The sequence below is a fragment of the Coregonus clupeaformis genome, chromosome 7 (genome assembly GCF_020615455.1).
Source record: "Coregonus clupeaformis isolate EN_2021a chromosome 7, ASM2061545v1, whole genome shotgun sequence".
Lineage (NCBI taxonomy): Eukaryota > Metazoa > Chordata > Actinopteri > Salmoniformes > Salmonidae > Coregonus > Coregonus clupeaformis.
Window position 1 is genome coordinate 33,835,061 of NC_059198.1, and position 25,184 is coordinate 33,860,244.

A 25,184-nucleotide genomic window follows, 5' to 3' on the forward strand; every position below is an offset into this window, starting at 1 on the left:
TATAGGGCACATGATCCGAGCAGCAGTAAGAAGGGATTGGACTTAACTCTGAGAGAAGATAGATTCTGACTTGCCGGTTTTAGCAGAAGGAGAGAAAGAACGCAGTGTGCTGCAGAGGACAGGGGAAAGGAAGGGAGAGGAGATCTCTTGGGAGATAGCATTTGGGACTTAAAGTGAGGGAGGGAACAACACTGGCTGCTACACTCCATATTCTGTAAAATGATTATTTTCCATTGAATGCAACGCTTTATTGAAATCCTCCCCCCTTGAATGTAACATAGACCATCCCTGTACAGCCAACCCGGGATTCCATCCCACGTCAACAACACTGTGCTCCAGAAGCTAGTGTGCTAACTTCACAATGTACATTGTCAAATGTTAAATGGTCCAAATCTAAATTATTCCAGGTAAATAACTATTTCAAAATTATTCTGAAATGGCTGATTCAAAGCGTCTTTCAGTTCAGGCTGATGATGCAGTATCTAGCCTTTGATGATGCAGTATCTAGTGGCAAAACATAATACCACACTGGCCCCAGAAACTAAACAGTCAAGACCTTATCGAAAACCTTCAACTCAGGCCAAACTCATATTATTCAGTAGTTCTCAACTCTACAGCTAAACATTTAATAACTCACCTGCAAACATTCTAACTCAACCTTTAACCATAAGATTCTGTCAGTACAAGATGCAGTACAAGATGCATATTTTCTACCCCTTTTTCTGGTTCACCAATATGAGAAAGAAACAGAGAGGAAGCGAGAGAGATTATGGGAAGATCTAAATTGCATACTCCTCACGTCTTCTCTCCTCGTCTCCTTCTTAAAACCAATTGGATGAGAAAGCAAAAGGTCCCGCCCCTCTGACCTTATCCTCCAATGGGGTTTGAGAAGGAGACGCGGACAGAGGACGTGAGGAGTATGCAATTGAGATCGTCCCAGAGAGAAGGAGAGAAGTAGAGGGAGAGAGCGACAGAGAGAGAAGTAGAGAGAGAGGGACAGCGTTAAAGAGAGTAAAGGAGATATTTAGAGAGGGTTACAGTTAACCTTCAGGGATTTCATTTGCTTCTCTGACTGAATTATCTCATCGTTAAATCTGAATGAATTATCTAATTAATAAATCAGATTAAGGGACTGCAGCCTCTCCCACAAAATCTGCAGCCTCTCCTCTCCTGTATGGAGGACGGCAGTGGGCAGTCCAGTCCAGTCCAGAGGGTTACGCACCTCTTCGTCTCCCGATAAAGCCCTGATGTTGATACCACAGGAGGATAAGAGGCAGACCTGGGATGCGTTCCAAATGGCACCCTATTCCCTATATAGTGCCGTTGGGCCCTTGTCAAAACCAGTGAATATGGAATAGGGTGCCATTTGGGATGCAAACCCAGACGACCAATCCCAGTCCCAAGAGCTTTGGTGGAGGACCTAGGCTGGCAGTGGCTCGCTCTGTCCAGTTACCAGTGTCTGAATTCTCTTGGGCATTTTTCTTAAAATGTAGCTACTGTTATTAACCTTTCTTAGACACTAGACACTTTCTTTTGTACTTACCTGCATTTTCCCAGGAGAGCCACCGCCTGCAACGACCTGGGGAAGAGTTGCAGAGGAGTTGAGAGTTAGTTGATGTTGATATAGCCTCCTCCTGCATGGCAAAGATAAGGAGATATACAGGAAGAAAGGAAAAACCCGCACTCACTGAAATATTATTTAAGTTTAAATGTCTTCTTTTTTAGCAGCAGTGATCAAAACAAAAAAAACAGATGCGTTTCTTTCTTCCAGTATATGCCTTTGGAACCCAGCACCCAAATAATTTTCTGGACTACAAAATGTTTGAGCATTTCTCTTTCAAAGATAAAGAGATCCCATCTTTAATCACCTTGACCTATAATTCAATTGAGTTTCATTAAATATGCCTACTATGCTTGTGTGATGAGTAACCTTGCCTGAGACCTGAAGACTTGCCTTAATTCCCCAAGATAAATCGCTTTAGCTCAGCGAGACAAACACAGTATTGTGGCACCCCATCAAGCTGGGTTTGAATACTGTAGGTCACATAAACCTTAATTTGTGCTAATTTAATATTTATTTGATAAATCACACACCTTGCACATTGGCCTGACCCCGAAAACCACAAATTAGCCTATTGGGGTGGTATATCTGCTGGCTTCACTAGGTCTGTCTATTTAGTGTTATTTGTGTTTGGTGCTTACCTCTTTGATTAAGGGCTGAATGATAAATGAGTTGAGTAGTTGAATCAGATGTTGTTGGGATGGACCAGGATTGAGGGGTCGTGTTATAAAACTACTGATGAAGACGAAATTATGCAGGGTTGCACTGCCCCCTTGTAGCTCAAAACAAGACAGCCATTTCACTTCCCAAACAGCAGGTGGCGATAAAACAACATTCACACTTCCTATTCACCCAACTACCAACAAGCGAAGAGTAAAATCACAACATCAGCTGAGAGAGAGACATTATTCTGCACTATTTTATGTGTTTAAAATGACCAAACTGCAGCTGTTGAATGCTTACCTGACAGAACGTTTAACGGTAGTGGTGCGGGAGATTCTGGACGTGGTCGGGGACACAGTGGCGGAGTACCGAGAAGAGACGGCTAGGACGAAGAGAGAGAATGAAAGCGCGAAGAGAGAAAATGAAAGCCTGCGGCGACAGCTCCGGGACATCCTACTCTTGGCGGAGACAGACTGGCGTAAGAACATTTTGTTGGATTATACTCATTTAATGATCATGCAGAAATTAGTTGGAAACCTGTCAACTAGCTAGCTACTTTGGGTGACGTCTTTCTGTTTGTCTGACGACGATTTACAGTAACTTTACGTTGGCTCGTGAGAAGTGCCCGAATACCAAACATGAACAAATATTATGATTAATTACGATGTCATACATATTTACTAAATTTCTGAATTATTTAGTGACAGCACTTTGTTTTTGCACCCTCTTTCTATGCAGGATCCACCACCCTTTCTCTCTCTGGACAGCAGCAACTCTGTGAACAAGAGTGGAGCTCCAGTCAGGAACAGGACCCAGAGCCCCTGCAGCAGAGCCAGGTCAACAGACACGGGCTACAGGCACAGACCCAGGTAGCGTTGGGTCAGGATGGGGGTCTCACAGGACCAAACCATGGACACACTGAAGCGGTCAGAGTAGAAGAGAAGCCCAGTCCAGGGGAGGCAATCCCAAAGTCTGAGCTCAACTCAGACTCAGAACCCAAGGGTTTTGGAAACACCTCATCCTTGGCCCCGTCTCCATTCTCCTCCAATGCCCACTGTGCCACAACAACGGGAGCAGCCAACGCTGAAGTGCCAGTCCTTAGGACAGAGAGAAAGAGGTCCTCTCCCATCGACCCAATCCAGGGACGGATCAAAATGGAACCCAAGGAATGCGATGTCACAGTGAACCTCACCAACCATAAACCTAAATCCAGTTCAGGCTACACAGGTCATCCTATAATACTACTACCCCACAACCATGAACTCTCAGGCGACGCTGGCTTCAAAGACCTTCCAGATATGGACATCTCTGAGCGCCATAACACACCCGTACATGACCAGCAAACACATGAAACAGAGCCTGGGCCCAAGGACGGGGCGTTGCCATACAACGAGAGTAACAACTTCACCCCCACCGACCACCAGGAGGGGCACCCACACCGCTGCACCCGCTGTGGGGAGAGTTTCAGCCAGGCGGCCAGCCTCCACCTCCACCTCCAGTACAAGAAGCCCTACGCCTGTGACTGGTGCTGTAAGTCCTTCGCCCAGTCGGCTGACCTGCGGCGCCACCACCGCATCCACACGGGGGAGAGGCCCCACCGCTGCTCCTGGTGCTCCAAAAGCTTTACCCAGAGAGGCAACCTGAGACGACACCTGAGGTTGGCATACATTATTATGTTGTATTATTATACAGTGAGCTCCAAAAGTATTGGGACAGTGACACATATTGTTGTTTTGGCTCTGTACTCCAGCACTTTGGATTTGAAGTAATACAATGACTATAAGTTACACTGCAGACTGTCAGCTTTAATTTAAGGGTATATTCATCCATATTGGGTGAACCATTTAGAAATTACAGCACTTTCTGTACATATACCCCTTTTTAGGGGACCAAAAGTATTGGGACAAATTCACTTATGTGTATTAGAGTAGTCAAAAGTTTAGTATTTGGTCCCATATTCCTAGCACGCAATGATTACATCAAGCTTGTGACTCTACAAACTTGTTGGATGCATTTTCTGTTTGTTTTTTCATTTTTGTTTCAGATTATTTTGTGGCCAATAGAAATGAATGGTAAATAATGTATTGTGTCATTTTGGAGTCAATATACACTATCGTTCAAAAGTTTGGGGTCATTTAGAAATGTCCTTGTTTTCGAAAGAGAAGCAATTTTTTTGTCCATTAAAATAACATCAAATTGATCAGAAATAGTGTAGACATTGTTAATGTTGTAAATGGCTATTGTAGCTGGAAACAGCTGATTGTTAATGGAATATCTACATAGGTGTACAGAGGCCCATTATCAGCAACCATCAGTCCTGTGTTCCAATGGCACGTTGTGTTTGCTAATCCAAGTTTATCATTTTAAAAGGCTAATTGATCATTAGAAAACCATTTTGCAATTATGTTAGCACAGCTGAAAACTGTTATGCTGATTAAAGAAGCAATAAAATACAACGCTGTGTACTACTCCCTTCACAGAACAGCGCAAACTTGCTCTAACCAGAATAGAAAGAGGAGTGGGAGGCCCCGGTGCACAACTGAGCAAGAGCACAAATGAGCAAGAGCACAAATACATTAGATTGTCTAGTTTGAGAAACAGATGCCTCACAGGTCCTCAACTGGCAGCTTCATTAAATAGTACCCGCAAAAAACACCAGTCTCAACGTCAACAGTGAAGAGGCGACTCCGGGATGCTGACCTAGGCAGAGGTGCCATTGGAACACAGGACTGATGGTTGCTGATAATGGGCCTCTGTACGCCTATGTAGATATTCCATAAAAAATCAGCTGTTTCCAGTTACAATAGCCATTTACAACATTAACAATGTCTACACCGTATTTCTGATCAATTTGATGCAATTTTTTTGTCCATTAAAATAACTTTTCTTTCGAAAACAAGGAGATTTCTAAGTGACCGCAAACTTTTGAACGGTAGTGTATTTATTGGTCAATAAGAATATAATATGTTTCTAAACAGCTGTCTATCTTTACATAAAAGCTAAGTACTGACTCTGTGGCTGGGTCATGGGTCATGGGCCTGGGCATTGGGCAGGTATGGCAATATGGGCTACAGTGGGGAGAAGAAGTATTTGATACGCTGCCGATTTTGCAGGTTTTCCTACTTACAAAGCATGTATAGGTCTGTAATTTTTATCATAGGTACACTTCAACTGTGAGAGACGGAATCTAAAAAAACATCCAGAAAATCACATTGTATGATTTTTAAGTAATTAATTAGCATTTTATTGCATGACATAAGTATTTGATCACCTACCAACCAGTAAGAATTCCGGCTCTCACAGACCTGTTAGTTTTTCTTTAAGAAGCCCTCCTGTTCTCCACTCATTACCTGTATTAACTGCACCTGTTTGAACTCGTTACCTGTATAAAAGTCACCTGTCCACACACTCAATCAAACAGACTCCTACCTCTCCACAATGGCCAAGACCAGAGAGCTGTGTAAGGACATCAGGGATAAAATTGTAGACCTGCACAAGGCTGGGATGGGCTACAGGACAATAGGCAAGCAGCTTGGTGAGAAGGCAACAACTGTTGGCGCAATTATTAGAAAATGGAAGAAGTTCAAGATTACGGTCAATCACCCTCGGTCTGGGGCTCCATGCAAGATCTCACCTCGTGGGGCATGAATGATCATGAGGAAGGTGAGGGATCAGCCCAGAACTACACGGCAGGACCTGGTCAATGACCTGAAGAGAGCTGGGACCACAGTCTCAAAGAAAACCATTAGTAACACACTACGCCGTCATGGATTAAAATCCTGCAGCACACGCAAGGTCCCCCTGCTCAAGCCAGCGCATGTCCAGGCCCGTCTGAAGTTTGCCAATGACCATCTGGATGATCCAGAGGAGGAATGGGAGAAGGTCATGTGGTCTGATGAGACAAAAATAGAGCTTTTTGGTCTAAACTCCACTCGCCGTATTTGGAGGAAGAAGAAGGATGAGTACAACCCCAAGAACACCATCTCAACCGTGAAGCATGGAGGTGGAAACATCATTCTTTGGGGATGCTTTTCTGCAAAGGGGACAGGACGACTGCACCGTATTGTGGGGAGGATGGATTGGGTCATGTATTGCGAGATCTTGGCCAACAACCTCCTTCCCTCAGTAAGAGCATTGAAGATGGGTCATGGCTGGGTCTTCCAGCATGACAACGACCCGAAACACACAGCCAGGGCAACTAAGGAGTGGCTCCGTAAGAAGCATCTCAAGGTCCTGGAGTGGCGTAGCCAGTCTCCAGACCTGAACCCAATAGAAAATCTTTGGAGGGAGCTAAAAGTCTGTATTGTCCAGCGACAGCCCCGAAACCTGAAGGATCTGGAGAAGGTCTGTATGGAGTGGGCCAGTGTGTGCAAACCTGGTCAAGACCTACAGGAAACATATGATCTCTGTAATTGCAAACAAAGGTTTCTGTACCAAATATTAAGTTCTGCTTTTCTGATGTATCAAATACTTTTGTCATGCAATAAAATGCAAATTAATTACTTAAAAATCATACAATGTGATTTTCTGCATTTTTGTTTTAGATTCCGTCTCTCACAGTTGAAGTGTACCTATGATAAAAATTACAGACCTCTACATGCTTTGTAAGTAGGAAAACCTGCAAAATCGGCAGTGTATCAAATACTTGTTCTCCCCACTGTATATAGGTTTTAGGCCTATGACAACTTGTCCTCCATTGAATGTTGATTACCTGGTTCATCCCTATCACCAGGGCCGGCTCCAGGCATAAGCAACAAAAGCACCGCAGTTGGGGTCTCAACTTACTATTGAGAGTTAGAATAGTAGAATCTCTGTAGCTCAATTGGTAGAGCATGGCGCTTGTAACGCCAGGGTAGTGGGTTCAATCCCCGGGACCACCCATACATAACAATGTATGCACACATGACTGTAAGTCACTTTGGATAAAAGCGTCTGCTAAATGGCATATTATTATTATTATTATAATAGAATACATAAGGTGCAAGTTAGAAATTTGGTTGTGCATCAGCAATTTGTCTCTTGTTATGTCATCACTGACAGTCACTCAATTAGCCATGTCAGCTAACAATTTTTAGATTGGTAAATTAGTCTACCAAGCTATCTAAACTTGTAGTAATCATGGCCAACTACCGACCAGCCACGCAGGGCACGTGCCCAGGGGCTCTGACCTCCAGGTGGCCCCCATTGATTTTGTTAGTCACTCTCACTCAGATATCATTAACATTGCATAAGTCATGGCAAAAAGTGTAGAATTGCAGGAAATGTACTTTAAAACTGAAAACAATTATGGCAAAAGTGGTAGAATTCAAGCAAATTTGCTGTAAAACTGGAAACATTTTTCTCTTTGCCCCATGGCAAAAGGAGTAGAATTAATGTGGATGCTACCATAATTACTATCCGTAATCATGGTAGCATGTGTTTAGAAACATATTCTATTCTTATTTACAATAAAAGTGACTCCAAAACAACACAATACATTACCATTCATTTCTATTGGCACAAAATAATCTGACACACAACCAAAACAAACAGCAAATGCATCCAACAAGTTTGTAGAGTCATAAGCTTGCTGTAATCATTGCGTGCTAGGAATATGGGACCAAATACTACACTTTTGACTACTTTAATACACATAAGTGAATTTGTCCCAATACTTTTGGTCCCCTAAAATGGGGGGGCTATGTACAGAAAGTGCTGTAATTTCTAAACGGTTCACCCGATATGGATGAAAATACCATCTAATTAAAAGCTGACAGTCGACACTTTAACCTCAGTCATTGTATCATTTCAAATCCCAAGTGCTGGAGTACAGAGCCAAAACAACAAAAAATGTGTCACTGTCCCAATAGTTTTGTAGCTCACTGTATATTGTAGTGAATTTAGGCGGTAGCCCTGACCAGCGACTGTCAATCCAACACCTTAGCCGTTACGGCAAAAAAAAAAAACCTCTTAACGAGGTTTCTAGGTGTTGGGTTAAAGTCTCTTCACTCCATTTATATATATATATATATATATATTTTTTTTATACTTATTATATATTATAGGATCCACACCGGTGAGAGACCCTACAGCTGCCCCTACTGCCACAGGACCTTCAGCGACGGAGACACCATGAAGAAGCACAAACGGACTCACTCTGGGGAGAAACCCTATCGCTGTGTCCAGTGTCCCAAGAGCTTCACCGTGGCCAGCGGCCTGCGGGTACACCTGAACACACACCTGACAGATGCAGGGCAGCTCATCACATGAGGAGGACAATGCGCTAACTAATCAGCTGCTACTGAATCAGCTACACCTTTTCAAACATAGGAGGACATGAAGGGATTGTGAAACGTTGAAGTGTTTTAGCCATAGGAATATTTCCTAAATGTATTTATTGGGATAAATAAAAACAGTGCAGTAGAAAACTAATGGATAATGTCATCTTGGCTGATGTTTCCAGCTTGATTGAAGAGTGTGTGTCTGTGAAAATGAATTAAATCAGTCCATCATTGAATTATTAAAATCACATGTCTGATTCTGTATTTATTTTGTGTTAAAGTTGAACCATCTTTCAGGTAGTTTTTTTTCCAAAAGGAAGATGCCAGATGCTTTACTCACATCACCTTCACTCAAGATATGTATTAATATACTCATTAATAAGGGTGCAAAACTAACAGTAGATCTTAAGTAGAAAACCCCTTTAATAAAACTCTTGCCTCCCCTTTTTCATGAATTACGGTACCGTTTTTATCACATGACCAAGGAGCGTTAAAGAACCAGGAAGTGAATGCTTTCGCGGAGATGTTTACAAAACAGTCTAGCTCGGGTCGTTATTAGGCAGCTTTCAGTGGATTTAACAAATATTTGGGGCAGGCTAATTTCTGGAAAATGGCTAAACTACAGCTTTTGAATGCTTACCTCACTCAGCGGTTAATGGTGGCTGTAGATGAGATACTGGAGGTGGTCGGGGGGACAGTGTCAGAATTCGAGGAGGAGACTGCCCGGACGAAGAGAGAGAATGAACTCTTAAAACGAAGGCTACGAGAAGTTGGACTCGACACGGGCACGGAGTGTTCAGCAGGTGATGATGCTTATGGCTCTTTGTCTATTGTCTGAAAAATGTAACCTCTCCTCATCTCTCCTTTATTTGCACTCATCTGAGAAAAAAAATACAAGTGAGAGCCAGATGATCTCTGTTTTCACCTGTCAAGTCTTTCACTCAGTGTAGATAAAGGGGAGGACACGCAGGTTTTCTAGAAGATTATGATATGGGGCATTTGGACAGTCTCAAGCCCAGTAGATAACCACATTACCCAAACAAGCTCATTCTACAGAATGCTTGAAAACTCAAGTCTGGGTCATTGCTTGTGTAGTTGTTTGAACGTAATCAAGCTGATTTTTCTTTATTTTCCGTCTGTCCATCCAGTCTCGACCAGGCCTGTTTCTCTCTCTGTGTCTGGGCAGCACCAGTGGAGCTCTGACCAGAGTCCAGACCCTGAATCTACACAGACCCAGAACCACATGGTAATGAGGCAGGATGAGATGCCTGCCACACATAGCCAGCTACCCACAGACTGCACCGAGTGGAAGAATCTGTGTAGCTCTCCACGTACCCTGTCCTCGCAACAGACCGATACATCAGCTACCACCCCAGTAGTAGCTCCATTGACTTCAGCGTCTGTGAAAAGGGACTTGGACGAAGAAGACGACCAGCATCTCCTTCCCTCTGCAAATCCCTTCAGCAGCACATCATGCCCCGTGGACAGAGTGGTTTTACACTATAACTCTGAGGGCATCAAAACAGAGCCTAGTGATACTAGCCCTACTGACTTGGGGTCAGTATCTGCTCAGATGGGGTATGGTGAACTAAACCCCAGTTCGGACCCTGGACCAGCCACTGTTGAAACCAGATACACTGTCTCAGACCTGAGTGCTGACCTGGAGTCAGTGGTTGCAGAGAGCAGACGATATGGTGCCTCCACTGCCTCGGGCATCCCCACTGACCTGGTATCAGCTAGTGCTGCCATGATCCCAGACGGCTTTTTCCGTCAGATTGGCAGCGATGGTTGTGTAACAACAGGGCCAGAACTAGACTTCGGGGACGCCACCACCACAGGTACCGTAGGTCCCTTGACATCCTTGTTATACCCGGGTCAAACCAGACGTCAACAACAAACAAATAGATCAACAAATAGGGGTCATCAACAAATAAACAGGTCCACAAACAACAGGGATCAACAACAAACAAACAACAGGGGGGATCAGAGGTCCCACCCGTGCCCTCAGTGTGGTAAGAGATTCAGTCACGTCTCACGTCTCAAGATCCACCTCCGCATTCACACAGGGGAGAAGCCGTACGTTTGTGCACTGTGTGGCAAGCGATTCAACAACGATGGCACACTGAGGAACCACCGACGCGTTCACACGGAGCTGCGGCTGTATGACTGCCCTGTCTGCGGCATGAGCTTCAAGGACGCCTACACGTGTAGGAAGCACCAGCGCGTTCATAATGGAATGCAGCCTGCCGGAGGCGGGGCCCACACCTGCAGCTTGTGTGGCAAGGCTTTCAGTGAGGCGGCTAAGCTGGCCAAACACATCAGGACTCATGTGTCAGATATTGGATGATGGCAGTACAACCTACAGTGGGGAAAAAAAGTATTTAGTCAGCCACCAATTGTGCAAGTTCTCCCACTTAAAAAGATGAGAGAGGCCTGTAATTTTCATCATAGGTACACGTCAACTATGACAGACAAAATTAGAAAAGAAAATCCAGAAAATCACATTGTAGGATTTGTAATGAATTTATTTGCAAATTATGGTGGAAAATAAGTATTTGGTCAATAACAAAAGTTTCTCAATACTTTGTTATATCCCTTTGTTGGCAATGACACAGGTCAAACGTTTTCTGTAAGTCTTCACAAGGTTTTCACACACTGTTGCTGGTATTTTGGCCCATTCCTCCATGCAGATCTCCTCTAGAGCAGTGATGTTTTGGGGCTGTCGCTGGGCAACACAGACTTTCAACTCCCTCCAAAGATTTTCTATGGGGTTGAGATCTGGAGACTGGCTAGGCCACTCCAGGACCTTGAAATGCTTCTTACGAAGCCACTCCTTCGTTGCCCGGGCGGTGTGTTTTGAATCATTGTCATGCTGAAAGACCCAGCCACGTTTCATCTTCAATGCCCTTGCTGATGGAAGGAGGTTTTCACTCAAAATCTCACGATACATGGCCCCATTCATTCTTTCCTTTACACGGATCAGTCGTCCTGGTCCCTTTGCAGAAAAAACAGCCCCAAAGCATGATGTTTCCACCCCCATGCTTCACAGTAGGTATGGTGTTCTTTGGATGCAACTCAGCATTCTTTGTCCTCCAAACACGACGAGTTGAGTTTTTACCAAAAAGTTATATTTTGGTTTCATCTGACCATATGACATTCTCCCAATCCTCTTCTGGATCATCCAAATGCACTCTAGCAAACTTCAGACGGGCCTGGACATGTACTGGCTTAAGCAGGGGGACACGTCTGGCACTGCAGGATTTGAGTCCCTGGCGGCGTAGTGTGTTACTGATGGTAGGCTTTGTTACTTTGGTCCCAGCTCTCTGCAGGTCATTCACTAGGTCCCCCCGTGTGGTTCTGGGATTTTTGCTCACCGTTCTTGTGATCATTTTGACCCCACGGGGTGAGATCTTGCGTGGAGCCCCAGATCGAGGGAGATTATCAGTGGTCTTGTATGTCTTCCATTTCCTAATAATTGCTCCCACAGTTGATTTCTTCAAACCAAGCTGCTTACCTATTGCAGATTCAGTCTTCCCAGCCTGGTGCAGGTCTACAATTTTGTTTCTGGTGTCCTTTGACAGCTCTTTGGTCTTGGCCATAGTGGAGTTTGGAGTGTGACTGTTTGAGGTTGTGGACAGGTGTCTTTTATACTGATAACAAGTTCAAACAGGTGCCATTAATACAGGTAACGAGTGGAGGACAGAGGAGCCTCTTAAAGAAGAAGTTACAGGTCTGTGAGAGCCAGAAATCTTGCTTGTTTGTAGGTGACCAAATACTTATTTTCCACCATAATTTGCAAATAAATTCATAAAAAATCCTACAATGTGATTTTCTGGATTTTCTTTTCTGAATTTGTCTGTCATAGTTGACGTGTACCTATGATGAAAATTACAGGCCTCTCTCATCTTTTTAAGTGGGAGAACTTGCACAATTGGTGGCTGACTAAATACTTTTTTCCCCCACTGTATAAAGGCTTTTTATAGCATACATAAAGGCTTTATAAGCACTATATAAATGCTTCACAAATAATCTATAAGCGTATGTCCTACGCTATAAATGGTGTATAAAGGGTGACATAACAATTCCCACTGTAGGGTGTATTGCCAAATGTAAGTTTACACACCATTTAGAGATTATGACATATGCTAATGATTTGTAAAGCACTTAAGTAGTGCTATATAAAGCCTTTATAAGTTGTACTTTGCAACGGAGCTCCCGAGTGGCACATCCTGCTGAAGTGCAGAAGGGCGTCACTACAGCCTGCCGTGACCGGGAATTCCAAGGGCGGTGCACAATTGGCCTAGCACTGTCCGGTTTAGGGGAGGGTAGGGTTGGCAGGGGATTCCTTGTCTTAACTTGCTCTAGCATCTTCTTGTGGCGGACTGGGCACTTGCAAGCTGACTAGGGTCGTCAGTCGGTGTCCCCTCCAACACATTGGCCCAGCTGACTTCCGGGTGTGTATAAAAAGCAGCTTGTTTGTCCGATTCTCACCTCTCCCGAGCCCGTTGGAGAGTTGCCGCAATGAAACACAATTGGATACCACAAAAATGGGGTACATTTGGATAAACAAAGTTGTACTTAGTTTAAAGTGGGACCTAAAGTGCTTTAATTTCTAAACAGATATGCATGAAAATCTCAAATCCAAAATGCTGGAGTATAGAGACAAATTTTTTTTTTGCTTCACTGTCCAAATACATATGGAGGGGAGTGTATGGCCAATCGTGTGCTCTGTCTGTGGCAGACAGTGTGCATTCCGCATCTGATTATACAGTCATCAGCGAACCCACAAGCAGTAGTTGAAGTCATCATCAGATGTGATGGACTACCTTAAGCAAGCAGCAAATGTGTGTAGACTTTTTTTTTTTACTGTGTGTGTGTGTTTTATTTTACTGTATGCGTGCAGTGCATTTGTGTTTGTGCACCAGTCCGTCCAAAGGTCAGCGGGGCCCAGTCTGTTACAGGGAGGTTATTGACTTTTGCTGTGTTGTAGTATTGATCCACTTCCTGCTTGTGACTCAGGGGGTGGAGCCTGCTGACCTTAGAGACTGCAGAGGATGAACCATGGGTTGAAGACACTGGTGTCAAACACAATTCCTTTAGAGCCGCAGTCAGTGTCTACTTGTTTTCGGTCTTTAAAAAAAAAGTTTTTAGGATCTAGACCTGCAAGAAAAACCGGGGTCATGTTCACTTGGCATGAAACGGAAGAAAACGGAAAGGAAGTGAAACTTTTTGAACTTGTCCATTAAGAAACACTGATTAATTAAGGAAAAGGGAGGAACCAAAACCCACAGACACTCCAGTGCTGAATCTAAGGACTGGAGTTTTACTCATGTGGTTTAGGAGTCCAAAAACACATTCCTTACCCCAGGATACTTCATAAGGTGACTATCCAGTAAAATTAAAGGAAAAGGAGCACCCCATGTCTGCACTGATCTGAGACACAAACCGGCTTAGGATGCCTTCATTAGAATCTCATCATGGTCTCAAATAGCAAGTGCTCAGACTTCAAGACTTACTGTGGCGCTGATAGTTCAGAGCCTTATGTACAGTAAATGGGATTATTTTTAAATGTGTGTTGTTGTATTCATGTTGCCTTTCATTTAAAAGTTTGTCACATAAAAAACAGCAGCGTCTTATTGATTCTTGCTTGATACTTGTTATGGGGAGTTGAAAATTGGTTAGTGCTATCCGGGATCTTTGGGACGTCCCTAACCCTAACTTTAACCCTTACCTAATTGTAACCATTGTAAAGTTCAACTTCAATAAGGTAATGTCAGAGTTGGGACGTCCCAAGGATGCAGGATAGCAAGGACCGTTGAACATGGTCAGAGGGTTAGCTAAATTACTAATATGTGAAAATGTGTAATGTATTCATTGAACCACCAGGGGGTAGTGATTTATTTTACTGTTCAGTAGCACTGAGTGAGTACTGGATTACCCTCAGCCAAGCCATCTCACAAAATAGAAACCAAATCAGACTTATACGGTAGTGCATTCCAAATGTATTTTCATATTGTACACAAAACACCTGATATAAATGTAAGAACAACAATTGTTAAAAGCACAACAAGATAATCGTATACAGCCATTGAAACGTCAGTAAAAACCCACATTCACACATTCAGTCGTGCATTAAGAGACAAATATAAGAAACATGACAGAAAACAAAAATAACAATACAGGGAAATCACCTCAATAATAAATAAAGTAATAATAATTATACTTTGTTTTATCAAATACTTTTTTGGGGAAGGGGATAGTTATATTAGGGAGGGGACAACTTTTTTTTGTCAAGACTGTATTGCATCATGCAACAACATGGAAGAACTTCTGTATTCATAATAATAATATTAGTGTATGTCATGTTTGGGATGCAGTGAATGGGTTTGTCCCAAATGCCCCCCCCCCTATTCCCTATGTAGTGCACTACTTTTGACCAAGGCCCATAGGGCTTTGGTCAAAAGTAGTGCATTATTTAGGAATAAGGTTCCATTTGGGTTCAAATTACAACAATAGAAACAGGATATCTGATGTTAGATATTTGTGTGCCGGTATTGATGTAGCATAGGCATATTATTACCAACATAGATATCAATTTGTTATTAAAAGAACCATGAAAGACATGGAAATCAATCAAATCAGCAGAACAAGAGAAGAGAAGTAAAAGAGCCCGTAGACTAAAACGTGCAGATGAAATCAGATAAAATCAGAGGTATGATGTTGAGTTGTGAATGTCAATATTAGTGACAAGAGGCCATAAGGCAACAAGAACCGCATTCCCCATCCCACTGACAAACATCTCCATCTAACTCAGCGTTTCCCAAACTCGGTCCTAGGGGTGCACATTTTGGTTTTTGCCCTAGCACTACTCAGCTGATTCCAATAATCAAAGAAACCCTGATCTAACTTGAAGGGACCATCTACACAACCACTTGTCTATTCCATAGCATAAAGGAGATGTGCTTAATAACATCCATGCCTTGTATTGTATATGACTTGTATTCAGCATGCATCAACTCCATGGTGTGTTATGGTGTGTTGGTTTGAATCACCCTTATACACATAGAAACATACCGGTAGTGCATCCTATTCTGTGGCAAGTCATCCCCATTTATACCTGGTGCTAACATGTGTCCTTTGTTCTGATCCTGTCCACATTCGGATTGTGCCCACATTTTTAGACAGGTGTAGATGATTAAAAGACGCATTGTTATCTGATTGTGATCAGATCTTATAAGTGTAAACCGTCAGGAAAATATCAGGAAGAGGGAAGCACGTTAGAACCAGGTATAAACAGGGCTCTAGAGAGAGCCTAGACATGCTGCATGTTCGCTGAGTTCCAAATCGACCCCTACCACCTAGGCACTACGGTAGATCTGAAAGGTTTAGATAGGATCTAGATCAATATGGTCATTGCTTCCCCCTTGCTTTCTGATAAGTTAGGTGGAATTCCCTCCATATTTCTGGTCTATCCAATCCTCTCAGATCTCCAGGAATGCCTAGGTGGTAGGGGGCTAGAGGGATGATTTGATCTGTGTCCCGATTCTCCACACTTCTCCCAAAGTGTGCATTTGCACACTCCCCATCATGGAATTAAAAGAAGGGTGAAGAATTGGGACTCAGCCTTGTGTCTCAGTCGGTGTGTGGCCTTACTCATGACATACAGATCTTGGGAGCTCATTGGTCAGTATGTGCCAGCGCTCCACCCTCTGTCCCTTGTTCTTAAGGCAGTCCATCCAATGGCGGAGGGGGTCTCCCTGTGAGTGACAGCTCAGGCACACTCCACCTGTAAACATGACAAACAGTGTCACCATGGGAACCTTTCAGGAGTTCAAAGTCCCAATGGAATATCTGCACAAAAGTTTGGCTTCTGTGGGAATAGGGATGTGTGAAGTCGGGATTTGACTCTCTTGCTCTCTCGCCATCTCTCTCTCTCTCGCTCTGTGTGTGTGTATGCGTGCGTGCGTGCAAAGTGAAGAGTCTCACCTATGAAGTCATTGGAGCGTCCCAAGTCGTAGTCCCAGACAGTGACCTCCAGAGTCTTATTGGACAGCTCTGACATGGAGATCTCATAAAAGAACTCCTGTAGGGTGCGAGGGAACCACAGGAGAGCCCATTCAGTAGGAGTAGGAGGAGGTTGCCACTGGACACTGATCTATGGTCAGCTTTAGTGTTTCCCCTGTAATAACTAAAGTTAGGATTTGTGAAGGGCAAGCTGATCCCAGATCTGTGCCTAAGAGCAACTTCTACTCATAGCTGTGACATTACTTACAGAAGTACTGTGAATCTAAATGGGAAAAAACTAAACCACACACACACACAAAAACAGGGCCTGTATTCACAAAGCGTCTCAGAGTAGCAGTGCTAAAGCTATAAACAGACGGAATTTGATCCTAGATCATCACTCCTACTCCAAGCACCTATACTCCAAGCAGCTTTATGAATACGGAACCTGATGTCCCTTGTTATGCAAAACGCTTTCCATTGTTGTTACAACTACTCCTTGGTCGCATGACAGGGAGATGTATGGGAGGTCATTGAGAAATAGGTGACATGTCATGACCATAGCTTTAGAAATAAGTGATCTGGAGACATACAGTACAGTATATCCCATCCATTAACAACCAGATATGAGCGGGAGCACTATCATCTGATGGGCCTATAACTGAGCCTTATATTGTCTCCACTTGGAGTTGAATTTAGGCAGTTATAGGTTTTAGACTAGCTACATCGCTGCAATTATATCAAGGCCCCATCATAGTGTACATTACTTCTGAGTGAATACAAATAAAAGGCTTGGCGTTATTACTTCTCAATGCCCACGCTGTAGAATGAGGGGGAGGGAGGGAGGGAGGGAGGGAGGGAGGGAGGGAGGGAGGGAGGGAGGGGGGAAAGAAATATAGAGATGAGAGAGCCAACCAAAGGACCTTACTGATATGCTTACTGTATATCGTCTTTGTCAACACATTGTTGTGTCAGTGGTAAAAGTGTTCAGACGATTGCAAATTGTTATCAATTGTTATAATTAAATTCAGAGGAAAGGGGATGTAGTACTGACAGAGAGAGAATGAGGGAGAGAGAGAGACTTTCCTATGAAAAGGGAAAGGGTAGATGAGGTGATGAATACTGTATACTAGAGGAGGGAGAGCGAGAGAGAGACAGAGAGAGGATGACAGATGAGGAGAGTGTGGGATATTGGACTGGACATCTCATTAGCATTGACATTAACATTGACCCCCAGAGAGGGGATTGATAGAACATATGCTACAACACACTACATGCCTAGCACACGCGGTGCCAGTCTCCCCTGGAGACCCAGCAGGGATATACCTCATTGAATTCAGGGTTAAGGGTCTTTTTAATCACAGCCGTTTTGTGTTTGGATTTCTTCTGTGTGTCGGGCTTCAGATATCTGAAAGAGTGAGAGATAGAGGGGTAGGGGAGAGAGCGGGAGGGAGGGAGGGGAGTGAGAGAGGGGAGAGACAGAGGGTTAGGGGAGTGAGTGAGGGGAAAACGAGGGTAGAAGGGACAGTATCATAGATTGACGCACAAACACTCAATCCCTCAAATGCATGCACACAGGTGTGTCTCTCAGGTCTTTGTGGTGACATCCCACTGACTGCCGATAAAATTTTGATACGCTTCCTAAACAGTGGGTAGCACACAAACACACACACACACACACATAAATACACAAACACACTCGCACACACATAAATACACACTTACATGTACTTGTACACACACACTGTCACTTGCATAGAAAACACACACACGCACAATGAGAGACTTAGCTTTGATCTGTGTGAGAGACAGAGTGTGGGTGACTGTGTGTGTGTGTGTGTGTGACAGAGTCTATGCATGTGTGTGTGACAGAGCGTGTGTGCAGGGGTGGGCGATAGTGAACTGAGCTCTCATCTGTTCCTGTGCCAGTTTGCCTAGAGAGGAATAAATGCTTTGGAACATTTTACTTAGACAGATGACACAAGGAAAACATTTAAGAGGAACATGAATGATGGAAGAAACAGACATGCTCTATTCCTTTCTCTTTATCACACTGATGCTGTCTTGCCACCCTGACCAATTGAAGTGAGTGATGGTCTTCTTGGGCCCCATTCAATTTCAGTCTCTTGGCTCCCCTGGTGCTTCCAAATCTGATAGAACTGGATAGTGGATTGGTCTAGATTCAAGTAACATGGTGATGCTCCAGCTAGCCTTCCAACAGGACAATAAAAGCTTCCAATGTATTGATTTCCCGACCAACCATTGCTAAAAAGGAAGGAGTTAGGAGAAGGTGAAAGGAATCCTAATGGAACTAGGACCAGGTCATCTCTCCTACCCATATTCACTCCTCTCTCTTCACTCTTTAACCTATTCCAACTCTCCTCTCCTTTCATCTGAAAACCCAGTACCCCCCCCTTTTCTCTCTCTCTCTCTCTCTCTCTCTCTCTCTCTCTCTCTCTCTCTCTCTCTCTCTCTCTCTCTCTCTCTCTCTCTCTCTCTCTCTCTCTCTCTCTCTCTCTCTCTCTCTCTCTCTCTCTCTCTCTCTCTCTCTCTCTCTCTCTCTTTGATTGTCAATGCTGCCAGCCACACGGTTTGAACACTTTACTTGTTTGCATTTGGGCTAACTTACTTACGGCTGGTTCACCACACATCTTATCCAATGTTCTTGACACTAAGACTTTGCTGTATTTGATATTTTATACTGTTAACTTGTCCTTTATACCCTCCTCTCAATCTCCAGCTTCCTTAATTCCTGCTTGGCTTGAATAAGAATGCCTAAAGTTTAAGTAAAACTATCTTCCTCCTTCTAGTCAGACATTGTTGAGTGCCAGAATGAAGATATTAGGATGGAGTCAGTTGTCAGTCATCTCTAGTGTGCGGTGTTTACATTTGGTAATCGTTCTTTAGTGTTGACGTTTTGGCAGCGAGGCCTTTTTCAAGACTATAGGGCTCTATTCAATCCGTAGTGCTGAAGATCCACTTTATAGCGTGATTGACAATTAAAGGCTATGTTCCCACATTCGCGGAGACTATATTCACAGTTAACGCTGTCGACTCAATCGGAAATTACCTTTGCATTTTTCTTCGGTGGTACGGATTGAATCCAGCCCCTAGTCTCACAACAACTTCCTGCAATGACATCTAACTATTATCTTCTCCGTGATCCTTGGTTTCACTGTAGTACGTTACAGGAGATTAACATTCACTGCTATCTCTTATTTCTTTAAGGGTCTATTGACGTACCCATGAGCAGGGGCGGTGTGTTCAATAGGGCGATATGGGCGACGCACTGCCAAACGGGAAAAGGAAGGGATTTTTTTTCTAATCAATTATATCACGGCAACAGTAGTTATCAGTGTTGTAATCTAGACGTCTGATCTGCCACAGTGCCACTAAATGTCCAATCAGGCTAAAGTCGTGCTTCAAATGCCCCCCTTTTGGGGGCGATTTCAGTCAGGTTGAAAATCGCCCAGAAGTCTCTCATAGCCTCTAATGTAAAATCAATTTTTTTCAAATATCAGAGCTTTCAATACAATATCTATGGGTTTCTGAGGGCTTGCACTTACGCGCTTCGTCATACGTAACGTAACCATGAACGTAACTAAAAAAAAGAGCGGGTAGCCTCATCAATCAATTCACTACTACTGTGAAAATGGCTATAGCGTTCAGTGCAACTCGATTGTCTCTTTGAAATAAGTTACTTTTTTGTCGGCGAACAAATGAAGATAAATTGGCAACGAAACAATTAGGACCTCCCAGACCAAATTTAATAATTCAACAGGTTTCTACTAAAGGGGGGAAGTCCTACACCCGAGGATTTTCCAAAAATTGGTACGAACGAAAAACCTGGCTAGCAGGCTGCGATGTAGCTAATGCAGTCTTCTGCTACCCCCTGCTTACTCTTTCACCCTGAAGGCGGCACGGCAGACAGCACCGCTTGGACAGCGACTGGTGTGTAACGGACATGCACCATCTTTCAGGAAAGATTAAGAAACATGAGCTGTCAAAGACCCACATGGATAGCTGTTTGAGATTGTCTGCTTTGGGGAGAGTGAACATTCCCACTCAACTGGATGAGGGATACAGGCTAGCTGTCCGCCGCCACAACGATGAGGTTAGTGTTGATAATCACAAGTTTACTGGAGAACTGAAACTGACAAGGCTGACAAGATAGGACCCTTTTGTCCATTGTTATTGGATAGGAACAGAACTTATAACCAGCTCCTGACCTAAATAGATCTTAGCACAACATTTTACTCAACATATCATATTCCATATTCACTATAACAAATATATTTACTACGACATTAGCAAGAACCGCCACATCCTCAGCCGGCTAATCCAGTGTGTGAAGTTTTGCGGAGTGTTTGAGTTAGCTTTGCGAGGCAAAGATGAAACTGAGGGCTCCACCAACCCTGGTAAGCCAACACTTTTGAGATCAGTCAATAAATGCTTCTGGTATTGACTTATATGCTGCCCCTGTCTTCATGTTGTTGCTGGACATATCTTTTTTAAAATGTGTGTAGGTCACCTAAATCATCAGAAAAATTGCCCCCCCTGAGAATTTTTTCAGGAGCCGCCACTGCCCATGAGTAACATAATAAAGCATCCCCACCAAAATCTAGAGATATCAGGTTTTCAATCCACCGCATCTGCCTGTCAGCCTTCCGCATCTGGTTTGTCAGACCATGAGACATCAAAAACGTCTGTAGTGTCCGAACTGTTTGGCCTATAAACTAAAATGAGTTAAGTCGTACAGATGTAACCGTAGCTGTAATGCCTTTCCTTCATGATGTAACAACTCATGTCTGATTTGTATAGTTTTTGACATGGGACACACACACACACACAAAGACAGACACACGCTTACGTTTTGACGTAGGGGTCTGAGAAGCCGTTGACGTCCATGGCGGCCAAGTGAGCGCAGCGCTGCACGCCGACACACAATCCCTCTCCTCTCCGCCCCCCTCCTCCTCCCTCGCCCTCGTCTAGCGGGGGAAGGAACTGCAGGGAGAGGAGCACCCGGCCCCTCTCCTCCAGACTGTGAAGCTGCTCGTTCTCCCACTGCTTGAAGAGGGAAGAAAAAAGAAGGGGAGGTAAGGGTTGAAAGAGGGAAAGGGAAGAATGTTTGACTCTTTCCTGGGTTGAAAGAGGGAAAGGGAAGAATGTTTGACTCTTTCCTGGGTTGAAAGAGGGAAAGGGAAGAATGTTTGACTCTTTCCTGGGTTGAAAGAGTAAAGGATTAGTCAGACAAGGTTAGAAGGTGGTTAGGAGGAGGAGGATGAAGGGACACGGTTTGACATGAGAGCTAGTCCTGGTAGCTTTGTCGCAAACCAGGCTTAAGGAGGCGTGACAACGACGTGATTTTAGAGGTATGGCAACGCGAGAGTAATGTCCTGGTATATGAGTACAGTAGGCTACTTGATATGAGTAGTGAGTACAGGACTTGTATGAAGGACGACGTTAAGACTCTCCACTCTACAGTAATGAGCAGCATAGCAGCAGCATAGCACAACTCAACCAGTAGACGAGCACCAGACCCACAGTTACCCCACACATAGTGTTAATGAATTAACCCTCATCACTATGAAAGGTCAATTACTAGATACATCTGACACGTCATGAATGTAGATAGAAAGATCCCCCTCTCTCTCTCTCTCTCTCTCTCTCTCTCTCTCTCTCTCTCTCTCTCTCTCTGTCCTCTGAACGAATGCTCGCCCACTCTCACCCACCCACTGTTTGGCTCACACCACTGTCTTTATGTTCCTCTCCATCATTCTGTCTCTCGCTCCCACTCTCACTCTCCCACACACACACACACACACACACAAGTCCTCATTATGATGGATCCTCCGTTGAAGGCAGTCGGAACATTGAATTTACCACCAATCAGACTCTCTCTCTCTCTCTCTGTCTCTCTCTGTCTCTGTCTCTGTCTATCTCTGTCTCTCTCTCTGTCTCTGTCTCTCTGTCTGTCTGTCTCTCTCTCTCTCTCTCTCTCTCTCTCTCTCTCTCTCTCTATCTCTCTCTCTCTCTCTATCTCTCTCTCCCTCTCTCTCTATCTCTCTCTCTCTCTCTCTACCCATCTAATTCTCTCAGTATGCAGGCATGTTCCATCCTAATAGAATGTTCAAATCGATGCCTTTGCATGTCGTGTTTCTAAAGTAAAACCCCATCCTAATTTCTGTAAATCCTTGAAGCTAGCTAGTGCAATGTTTAGAAAATTCAGAGGTAGCCAAAGTTCTATTGGTCATGAGTTGTCAGGGACAGAGCGAGTGCACATTCATCCACATTGCTGTGAAAACCAAGGACCTTACCTTCTGACAAAGCCAACAAGTCTAGTGTGTTGATGGTCCTTTGTGACTCAGTTGCTAAAAGTGTGGCACCAGCATTAAGGTCGTGGGTTCAATTCCCGCAGGGATCAAATTCTACAACTGTATGGACTCACTACTGTAAGTTGCATTGGATAAACGTGTCTGCTGCTAAGTGCCATTTACACTGAGTATACCAAACATTAGGAACAACTTCCTAATATTGAGTTGAACCGTCCTTTTTGCATCCCCATGTGTCGCATTTATTTCACATTTATTTCACAAGATCATGTTTTGACGTGCTCACATGTTGTAACATGCGTAGTTTCATGTTATCACATGTTCCTTTACATGTTGTCACATATCACATTAACTTCACATAAGATCACATGTGAAACACATGAAATTCATGTGTTTTTTCCGTAAGGGTGAGGACCATTTGTTTTACCGGTCGTCAGGACGTTACGTAATGGTCCCAGATTGTCCCAAACCATCCAAAACCATTCTAAGTAAAGTAATGAAATTGTGATTTTAAAGTAAGTGGTACGCTGTTAATCTAAAATATGACCCCACCTGGAATCTGAACTCACAACCTCCAGATTTGAGGTGTGATGATCTTCCTGCTGCGCCACAAAGTCTGTAGCAGTCCCCTACACATTAATTACCTATAATATATCTCTGCACTTAGCAAGATAATGCCATCTGCACTGCTCTTTTATACTGAACAAAAATATAAACGTAACATGAAAAGTGTTGAAGTAGCTGTCTTGAGGCCGCTCACCTGGAATTGATCAGCTGCTTGCTGACATTTGCTTGTCAGGATGGGAGTGGACTATTTGAAAGTGGTTTAGGATACAAGGTGTTAGCCAGACGGGTGCAGGCTATTTAATTTCAGCCAAGAGATTGATTTTGCAAATGTGGGAGCTGGAGATAGTGGTGGCCGACTTTGCCAAGGGATCTAGTTTAAGGTGCTTCGGCCAAGAAGGTTGTGTATTTCAGTAGATGGTGGGTGGACTTTGAAAGACATAGTATATGAAAATCTAATTTACTGGTGGATAATTCAGTATATCTCTCCATCCCTCCCCCTCTACATTCCTCTCATCTCCCTCCTTCTCTCTCTCCCACTCTCCATCCACCCTCTCCATCCCTCTCCCTCCTTCTCTCCCTCTCTCCATCCCCCTCTCTCTCTCCCTCTCTCTCACTTTCTCCCTTTGCTCCCTCTGTCTCTCTCTCCTTCCATCCCTCCAGGCAGTGCCTCTGGTGTTTCTCCTGGCTGGTTGAAGCTCCATTACAGTAATTGTATTGTAACAGAGCAAGCCAGCCAGGTAATGAGCACACGCTGAGTCAAAAACTGCCACAATGGCCATCAACAATAACAAAATGCCAGAGCGACCTGAGACAAGACAGAGAGCGAAACAGAGACAGAGAGACACAAGGTCACTATGACTCATCACTGACCATGAAGGCTTAACATGGACAGTAAATGAAACGTAAGCAAGATACTACATTTTTTTTCTATTGCAATCAGTTTCTTCATCATTCCTGTCTTTGTCAGGAGATTGCGCGCAATTTGTGTGTATACAGCACAGAACTCTATTCAATGCTATCTGATTAGTTTGACATTATTCACCCACAGTATGACGACTTGAACGAAGGTTCACATGCGACATACAGTGGCTTCAGAAAGTATTTATACCCCTTGACTTATTCCACATTTTGTTGTGTTACAGCCTGAATTCAAAATGGATTAAATAGATTTTATTTCACACCCATGTACACACAATACCACATAATGACAAAGTGAAAACATGTTTTTCGAAATTTTAGCAAATTTATTGAAATAGAAATACAGAAGTATCTATATCATTTACAAAAGTATTCACACCCCTGAGTCAATACTTTGTAGAAGTATCTGGATTTGGGGATTTTCTCCCATTCTTCCTTGCAGACTTTCTCAAGCTCTGTGAAGTTAGATGGGGAATGGCGGTGAACTTCAAGTCTTTCCACTGATTTTCAATGAGATTCAAGTCTGGGCTTTGGCTGGGCCACTCAATGACTTTCCCATTCTTGTTCTGAAGCCATTCCAGCGTTGTTTTAGCTGTATGCTTGGGGTCATTGTCCTGTTGGAAAGTAAATCTTCGTCCCAGTCTTAAGGTCGTTTGCACTCTCAAGCAAGTTCTCATCAAGGATTTGCCTGTATTTTGCTCCATTCATTGTTCCCTCCATCCTCACCAGTCTCCCAGTTCCTGCCGCTGAAACGCATCCTCATAGCATGATGCTGCCACCACCATGCTTCACGATAGGGATGGTGTTAGACGGATGAAGAGCTGTGCCTGGTTTTCTCCAGACATAGCGCTTTGCATTTAGGCCAAATAGTTAAATTTC

The 25,184-nt window shown here is 43.7% G+C and overlaps 3 protein-coding genes across 3 annotated transcripts in view; 2 read left to right on the forward strand and 1 right to left on the reverse strand.

Annotated features, from left to right (window-relative positions):
- Positions 1-2,427: 2,427 nt before the first annotated feature.
- LOC121550965 (zinc finger protein 483-like) lies at positions 2,428-8,732 on the forward strand. Its single transcript, XM_045221648.1, has 3 exons — positions 2,428-2,702; positions 2,963-3,881; positions 8,269-8,732. Exons 1-3 carry the CDS (start codon positions 2,495-2,497, stop codon positions 8,471-8,473), a joined length of 1,332 nt encoding a protein of 443 aa, XP_045077583.1. The 5' UTR covers positions 2,428-2,494; the 3' UTR covers positions 8,474-8,732.
- Positions 8,733-8,989: 257 nt separating this feature from the next.
- Positions 8,990-10,880, forward strand: LOC123491318 (zinc finger E-box-binding homeobox 1-like). The gene is made up of 2 exons (XM_045221647.1): positions 8,990-9,287; positions 9,633-10,880. The coding sequence occupies exons 1-2, from the start codon at positions 9,095-9,097 to the stop codon at positions 10,829-10,831; spliced, it is 1,392 nt and encodes a 463-aa protein (XP_045077582.1). The 5' UTR covers positions 8,990-9,094; the 3' UTR covers positions 10,832-10,880.
- Positions 10,881-12,393: 1,513 nt separating this feature from the next.
- The window catches only part of LOC123491319 (double C2-like domain-containing protein alpha), a 113,124-nt gene continuing 100,333 nt past the window's right edge, over positions 12,394-25,184 (reverse strand). The window contains exons 8-11 of the mRNA XM_045221649.1: positions 21,359-21,555; positions 17,815-17,896; positions 16,471-16,567; positions 12,394-16,270 (exon numbers count right to left, since the gene is read on the reverse strand). Coding sequence (XP_045077584.1) covers positions 16,134-16,270; positions 16,471-16,567; positions 17,815-17,896; positions 21,359-21,555 — 513 coding nt within the window. The 3' untranslated portion in view covers positions 12,394-16,133. The remainder of the gene's footprint in view (positions 16,271-16,470; positions 16,568-17,814; positions 17,897-21,358; positions 21,556-25,184) is intronic.

Bases quoted from the DNA above. Each gene is read 5' to 3' on its own strand.
- LOC121550965 (XM_045221648.1), top strand. From the start codon at position 2,495: ATGACCAAACTGCAGCTGTTGAATGCTTACCTGACAGAACGTTTAACG. The intron at 2,703-2,962 runs GTAAGAACATTT...CTTTCTATGCAG, and splicing joins CTTGGCGGAGACAGACTGGC to GATCCACCACCCTTTCTCTC. The intron at 3,882-8,268 runs GTTGGCATACAT...TATATATTATAG, and splicing joins AACCTGAGACGACACCTGAG to GATCCACACCGGTGAGAGAC.
- LOC123491318 (XM_045221647.1), top strand. From the start codon at position 9,095: ATGGCTAAACTACAGCTTTTGAATGCTTACCTCACTCAGCGGTTAATG. The intron at 9,288-9,632 runs GTGATGATGCTT...CTGTCCATCCAG, and splicing joins GGGCACGGAGTGTTCAGCAG to TCTCGACCAGGCCTGTTTCT.